This window comes from Nicotiana tabacum, chromosome 9, assembly GCF_000715075.1.
Source record: "Nicotiana tabacum cultivar K326 chromosome 9, ASM71507v2, whole genome shotgun sequence".
Classification (NCBI taxonomy): domain Eukaryota; kingdom Viridiplantae; phylum Streptophyta; class Magnoliopsida; order Solanales; family Solanaceae; genus Nicotiana; species Nicotiana tabacum.
The window spans coordinates 33,887,037-33,894,357 of NC_134088.1; the positions used below are offsets into that span (position 1 = coordinate 33,887,037).

Below are 7,321 nucleotides of genomic sequence, written 5' to 3' on the forward strand. Positions count from 1 at the left end.
ATTACAATTGCAAACCCTGGGGAGTCCACAAATGTGAAGCTTTCCCTAATTCCTTCATAGTCGCAAATGCAACAGAATCCTCGCAAAAGTGAAGACCTCCACCTACGCAAATGCGATCATAGCTTCGCAAAAGCGAAGCTGACCCAACCCTCTTTAGTGTTGCAAATGCGAGCTTGACGTTGCAATTGTAGTGCTCGCATTTGCGAACAGGTCCTCGCAAATGCGAGACCTGCAGACATTCCACACAAGTTGCTGCCTTTAGATGCCAAAACCAACCAAAATACATCCGAAATTCCCCTGAACCCCCCGGGATCCAATCCAGACATTCACACAAGTGTAATAACATGATACAAACTCGCTCACTAACTCAAATCATCAAAATAACATCGAATTGATCTTAAAACTTAAGATTTTCAAGTTCAAAATTCATTTTTCAAGTTTTCTCATAATGCACCGAAACGGACTTGGGTCACCCAGGACCCCAACCGAACATGCGTACAAGTCCAAAATATTATACGAACTTACTGGAATCGTTAAAATACCGATTCGAGGTCGTTTACCAAAAACGTTGACCGTGGTCAACTTTAGCCACATTTAAAGTTAAAAATTATATTTTCTTCAAATTTTCACATATAAACTTTTCGAAAATAGACATGGATTACACACGCAAGTCATAAATCATCAAATTAGGCTAAGAAAAGTCTCGAAACACATTAAAAAGAACTAGTACTCAAAGCGACCTATCAGATCGTTACTAATTTACTATACATATTTATTATGTGTTGCTCGAGAGAGAATACATATTTAGGCGGTTGTTGGGCAATATCAGTCCCTAGGTATATGAGAGATCAATATTGTAGGTTTAAAAGTGGGATAAGAGATAACAAAGCTTTGACGTGGTCAAAGTGAGTAGTGAGAAATTATTAGCTAGGGTAGTTCGAGAGAATAAATATAGTAAATTATTGTGATTGCTCGAGAATGAATTATGGTAAGTGAATTTCTCACGATTAGTAGAGTATAAATTGATAGAATTATAGGTAACATAGCGAAAAGGATTCTCATAATTGGTAAGATATTAATTCTAGGCCTCTTTAACCTTATCTGCGGCCCTTTGCACACTTAGTTGCTAATTTTATTGCATTTTCTTTATTTGCATTTAGTAGTTAAAAAACAATCAAAAAAACATTATTTGAATATTTTGAGAAGTTGATTTGCTTGTATTCTAGAGATGGATAAAGTTGTGATAGATAGGTTAATATTTTGTGGGATTCAGCATCCGAACTTTAAATTGAATTATATTTGTATGACTTGCTAGTTTTTTTTGTCGGACATAGTTAGATGTGATCATCGACGTATTGTATGCTAGAGTGAACATTTAAATAGACAAAACCTTTTCAAAAGCCAACGGTTGTTCTCTTTAATTTAAAAAGGCAACGGTTGAGACCAGTACGAAGAAACACAATTCTTAAAATGAGTTTTCTTCTTTTCTTTTTACTTATTTAAATATCATTATTAAATAATACTTATATATTTATATATGTACCCCTAAACCTCAAATTCTGGATCCGCCTCTGCAAATAACTAAGTAATTAAATATATAAAGCAGGATGACAGCGTAAACACACAAAATAAAGGGAACAAGGGATATTGCAATTAGTTTGGACGAAAGAATAAAATTTAAAAGAAAGTTATAGTAAGGAGCGGTACATATGTACATGAACTCTCAAATGAGCTAAGGCAGAGACATGTAGTAGTCCACTACGAATGCTAGCACAAAGAAAACAAGAGAAAAATGTTTGATCTTTGTAGCCGAAGAAGTTCCTGGATTTGCCCTTGACTGGTGCCTTCCCACATCAATCATTATCTCAAAACGACAAGAAGAAGAGTTGCCCCTGCCTGAAGAACTAGGAGATGGATCAATTGTTGTAATGACGGACAAATTGTGAAACCTTTCACACGACCCTTTCTGTTGATTCATAGTTTGATAATACATATTAAATGCATATGAAGCATTGCTCTTAACGTCAAGTCCACCACATGACGAACCATATCCAAGACTAGTGCAATCTGCATAGCTACAAGCATAATTTATACTTTCTGGCAAGCTCGGGTCCATAACATTTGCCTCAGGTGCCATTACACACCATTTTCTAGCCAAATATCGTACGCCTTTAGCCGACGTCAGACTTCGATTGTTACCTAAATCAAGTTGGTACTTAATGGCTCCATCAAAGGCAAAAACACCCCAATGGCGCTCGAAATTCCCCGGTTCAATGCTCTTGGCATCTTCATCCACGAGCCCGAAAATGTAAATGTCTGGTGGTGTAGGCCGTTTAGGTGTGCCTATACCACGACTAATTCGGTCTAGTAGACCTTGATTGAACTTTCTAGCATATTCAATGTTCGCGTTGGCATCACCATCAGTAGGCCAACCGATTTCTCCTACGATTATAGGCATCGAACCAAAACCATTTTTCTCGAGAGCCCAAACAAGGGTATCATAATTAGCTTCAAAAACATTGTTATACGTGATGGAACCGTCCACGACGGGAGAGGAAGAGCCAGAGAAGAAGGCGAAGTCAATTGGGAAATGAGGGTCAGCGTACAGGCTAAGGAAAGGATAGATGTTAATAGTGAGAGGACCCCCATTGTCACTTAGGAACTTAACAATTTTCATCATGAGATTATGAATGTCTGATCTGAAATTTCCACCTGAGGGGACTCCACTGTCTGTTTTGTACACATCTGCATTAATTGGAACAGTAATCTTGACTTGTCGTCCTAGGCCTGCTTTAATAAGAGCTGCTTGCACATTTTCTAAGGCCGGTAATGTTGTTTTAATGAATGTGTCTTTGTAGGCTTTCAGAAAAGGCTCATTTCCGACTGCCACATACCTGTGAGACAATCAAAATGTAATTTTGTATAAAATAAGAAGAAAGTAAACAATTTTCGTAATTGATTAATAAGTTTTGGTTTGGATCGACGATATTTTTCTTAATTTGATTTTAATACATGGAGAAGAAATACGACATAATTATGGTGATGTGAAAAAAACTTACTCCGTATTAGACTACTTTTGTTCGCTAAGAGAGTAAAATAGTAGTATTAATATACAAGTACCTAAAATTTATTTCTCAATTAAAATAAGGAAGACACAAAGTTAAGATATCACATCGTACAATTCAATTGACTACTAATATAAGTTATAATGGTCAGCGGGCTAGAACACCACCAAGAAAAAACAGGGAAACAATAGAATAATAAAGAATGCAAGACGGTGCAATTCAAAGAGTTGATGGACTATTATGAGCAAATGAAACAGAGTAACATACGACAGTAGAGTATTTGTGTTTTGAGAATATATATACAATCAGATTAATTAAAAAATGTAAATACTTATCAGATAAATCTATCTAATACACTTGATAAATAATATTGCAAGCAATACGTTGTAACATGTTAAATTATATTAATGAATAAAAAGTTCAATAGCTGTCAGTATTAGTATAACTTAAAGCTTATGTTAGTAATTACACACATAAATTTATAAATTACAAACATTCTGCTGGGTATAATAAGCGGGAAAATAGAAAGAAAAGCAAAATGATGACATCTAGAGTTTATATATATCCACACTGTTTTGCATGTAGAGTTTGATGACATCTTATATATCCACATGGCACAAAGAAAGCCATGCATCATCACCTAACGAGAAATCACCTTGAACAGATATTCCATACCTTAGTTTACAAGCAAGCTCATGTTTTTACTGAAAATTGCTTGTTTACGCATGACATTAATATTGAAGAATGAAGATAGGAACATAGGACAACATATTGAAGCTTACAATTTCAAAATATTTTTAAGGAAGACAAACTTAACTGCATAGCAATAATATATTAATTGATGTAGAGTTTGGGGAAGAAAAATGAGTAGGAAACCTGATATCGACGCCATTCTTGGAAATAAAGGAGGAAACATTCTGTTGCACCCATTCCTCAGCAGCACGAACAGTGCTGGCCAATGATGCTAACATGTCATTAGGTATTCCAACCATAACCTGAATACCTGATCTCCCTAGCGCCTTCAACGCTCCTGGATCCGCTTCGAACAATTTCACTTTGTTGAATCCGTTCTCTTTTAACAGCTTCACTACGATGTCTGGTGGTAGCGGATGAGATGCCCGCGTTCCCCAGTTCACGCCCATGCCCTCTGCTATTGACACTTTTTCGACGACTATTACGAACAAAATCCACAAGAAGAAGATGCTACGATGAAAGTGAAAATGTTCCATGATAGAAAATTGCTAATACAATTAAGATTATTGGTGGAGGGCTTTATATATGTTTGAAGTTGAAAGGGATTGTACGTAGTTAAAAGTAAGGGATCAGAACTTGGGGCAATTAGGAATCCTTAATAGAAATATAGCCGAGAAAGGAAGAGAGAGAAAGGATGTTCAAAGAAAGGAATGGAGTACGAATGCTGGTGACTCTCTTGCTAGGTTTCCTCTACTTGAGTTATATGGTGAAGAAATGCACCTGTCTTAGTTTCAGTCCTCAAATATTATTGCTTAATTAATTATGGATTACTTTAACTTATATACATGTCACTATAAGAAGTTTTTATTACCATAAGTTATATTTACCTATTATAGCAACTAATTGTAACGACCCGACCGGTCGTTTTGTGTATTTGCGCCCGTTTCCTCTTTGATGCTTCACACATGTGTAATTTTGGCTTTATAACTTACGGGATTGATTGGTTTCGTTCCGGAAAGGTTTCGGGTTGATTTAGACCCTTTGGTTAATTTTTGGCTTAAAAGCCTAATTAGTTAGAAATGTTGACCAAAATTTGACTTTTGTAAAAACGACCCCGAAACGGTGTTTTAATGGCTCCGATAGTTTCGTATCGTGATTTTGGACTTGGACGTATATCCGAAACCGAATCCGGAGGCCCGTAGGTTGATTTGTATTATTTTGCCGAAAGTTGGCAATTTGAGGTTTAAAAGATTTTCCCAAGTTTAATCGTAAGTTCACTGATGTGTGGCTGGCTATAATTCCATATTTAGTACATCAATTACCTTGCATTTTATGTGCTTTAATGTTAAATTACACTTTCTTTGCGCGTAATGGAGTCTATTTTATGTGTAGGTGAATTGGAGATGAAATTAGAGCAAAAGGAAGATTTAAAGAATAAAGTGTGCTCGAAAACTTTGGAAAGAAGAAAGAATGCATTAAGCAGTGAAAAGATGAAGAAGCTCGCGAGGCGACCCTTTGATCTCGCGTGGAAGCTGGCGATGCGAGCCTCTGAGCTCGCGTAGGAGCAGGCGTCGCGAAGGGTGAGGCGAGCTCGAGCTCGCGTGGGAGCTGGCGCCGCTCAGTGTTAGGCGAGGTTCATCTCGCGTGGAGCCTCACGGAACAGCTCGTGGAGTTTTGCGACCGGAGGCAAGAATAGCTCGTGGAACACCAGTTGGGAGATACAATCATCGATTTCTACATTCCTTCATCTTTACTTTGTAATTTATTTATGCAAAATACTTGGGATATTGTTACTATGAGTATGAGTAGCTAAACTCATAATCTAGGGTTTTGATGGAACCTATTGGAGGATGATTTTCCTGTTACATTATTATAGATTTGCCGTAGTATTTTCTCTATTTGTTCAACTACGTTATTATTGTGGTTGGTTGAAGAGCTCTCAATCGACTGTGCCTATTTAGTGTGTATTACTCGGAAGAGAGTGCATATTTAGGTAGTTGTTGAACAACATCACTCCTAAAGTATATGAAGGATCAATACGGAGGCTTTAAAGGTGAGATTAGGAATAACAAAACCTTGGTTGATATCCGAGTGAGCCGTAACTTAGTGCTAGCTAGCATAATTCGGAAGAATTTATCTAGTAAATTGTGATAGTTACTCGGGAGAGAATTACGACACTCAGAGAGCTCATGATCGGTAGAGAAAACTTAGGCAAATTTATAGAAAACATAGCGGAAAGGATTCCAACAATAGGGGAGGTCAGAACCTTAGATCATTCCAATTCTTGTCTACAACATGTTCGTAGTTAATTATTAAGTACTGCATTTTCATTACGTGTTATTTAGTTAGTAAACATCCAACTTGTTATTTTAATATTTCTGAATATTGATTGCGTGAATTTGTGCGAGTCTAGTAGCTGTGCTTAATAGGTTAATTCCTTGTGGGATTCGACTCTGGACTTATTAACCGGAATATATTTGTAACGACTGCTTAGTCCTTTTTATAAGGCATAGTTGGGCGTGATCAAATTTCAGCGCCGTTGGCGGGGACTTAACGGTGTTATTAATTGCAACTAAAAGAAGTGCTAGAATTCTTGGTGTAGTCAATTTTCTTCATTTTAAACTAAATACATTGAAATTCTAACGTTTGTAGTCTTGGGTGTTACAGGTGCATGCCTAGAAACTCCTCAAGAACTGATGAATTGTTCAAAGCATTATCAGATCCTGATAAAGTTTTCAAGGCACTGAATCATGATAACAAGAAGGGCAAACAACAACAGAACTCAACATAACAAATCGAACCATACATGGATGACAGAATAGAATATCTAAATAACAGAAACAATACGAATGACCCGAACAATCAGGGTGTGGTGCCTTTTGTGCCAGAAGCAGCATTGTATGATTGGGCACAACCCACCGCGAAAATCTGGCAACCATAATTGCAGTCCCTCAGATACAAGGGGAATCATTTTAAATCACAAACAACATCCTACATTTGTTGCAGAACAAGGGACTGTTCTCAGGGTCTTACATTGAAGATCCTCAACAGCATGTGAAAAATTTCCTGTCGATATGTGTCACGCAAAAGCAAACTAATGTGACACCGGAAGTAATAAAGTTGATATTGTTTCCATTCTCGGTGATAGGAGAGGTTCAGACTTGGCTTAATTCACTACCCATAAACTACATCACTACTTGGGAGGAATTAGTCAAGTAATTTTTGAACAAGTTCACCCAATAAAACTGCCAAATAAATTGATGAGATATTAAGCTTCAGACAGAGACCAACAAAAACACTACAAGAAACGTGGGAGAGGTTCAAGGGTATGCTGGTTAAGTGTCCACATCATGGCATTCCAGATCATATATTGGGGCAGAGGTTCTACATGGGATTGGCAGACAACTTAAAGGCCAATGTTTATGCTTCAACATATGGAGCATTTTTGAGTAAATCATTCAGAGAATGCAAGATCCTACTTGATAAAATAGCTCAAAACTCAGGATGGATGATAAGAGACTCTACGATCACTCCTGTAGTTCATTCAGTGGCTTTGGACCCAA

At 37.2% G+C, this 7,321-nt stretch overlaps 1 protein-coding gene and 1 non-coding gene across 2 annotated transcripts; both read right to left on the bottom strand.

The window, feature by feature from the left end:
- Positions 1 to 1,657: 1,657 nt before the first annotated feature.
- On the bottom strand, positions 1,658 to 4,427 carry LOC107827280 (glucan endo-1,3-beta-glucosidase 5-like). Its single transcript, XM_016654376.2, has 2 exons — positions 3,942 to 4,427; positions 1,658 to 2,894 (listed from the first exon to the last, which is right to left on the bottom strand). Exons 1-2 carry the CDS (start codon positions 4,292 to 4,294, stop codon positions 1,733 to 1,735), a joined length of 1,515 nt encoding a protein of 504 aa, XP_016509862.1. The 5' UTR covers positions 4,295 to 4,427; the 3' UTR covers positions 1,658 to 1,732.
- A 2,581-nt stretch (positions 4,428 to 7,008) lies between these two features.
- Positions 7,009 to 7,115, bottom strand: LOC142164473 (small nucleolar RNA R71). Its single transcript, XR_012695241.1, has one exon. It is a non-coding gene; the product is annotated as a small nucleolar RNA R71 (small nucleolar RNA).
- Between the last annotated feature and the right edge of the window lie 206 nt (positions 7,116 to 7,321).

Excerpts from the sequence above, each read along its gene's own strand:
- LOC107827280 (XM_016654376.2), bottom strand. The coding sequence starts at position 4,294 with ATGGAACATTTTCACTTTCATCGTAGCATCTTCTTCTTGTGGATTTTG. Across the intron at positions 2,895-3,941 it reads AAGAATGGCGTCGATATCAG|GTATGTGGCAGTCGGAAATG; the intron begins GTTTCCTACTCA and ends ATTGTCTCACAG.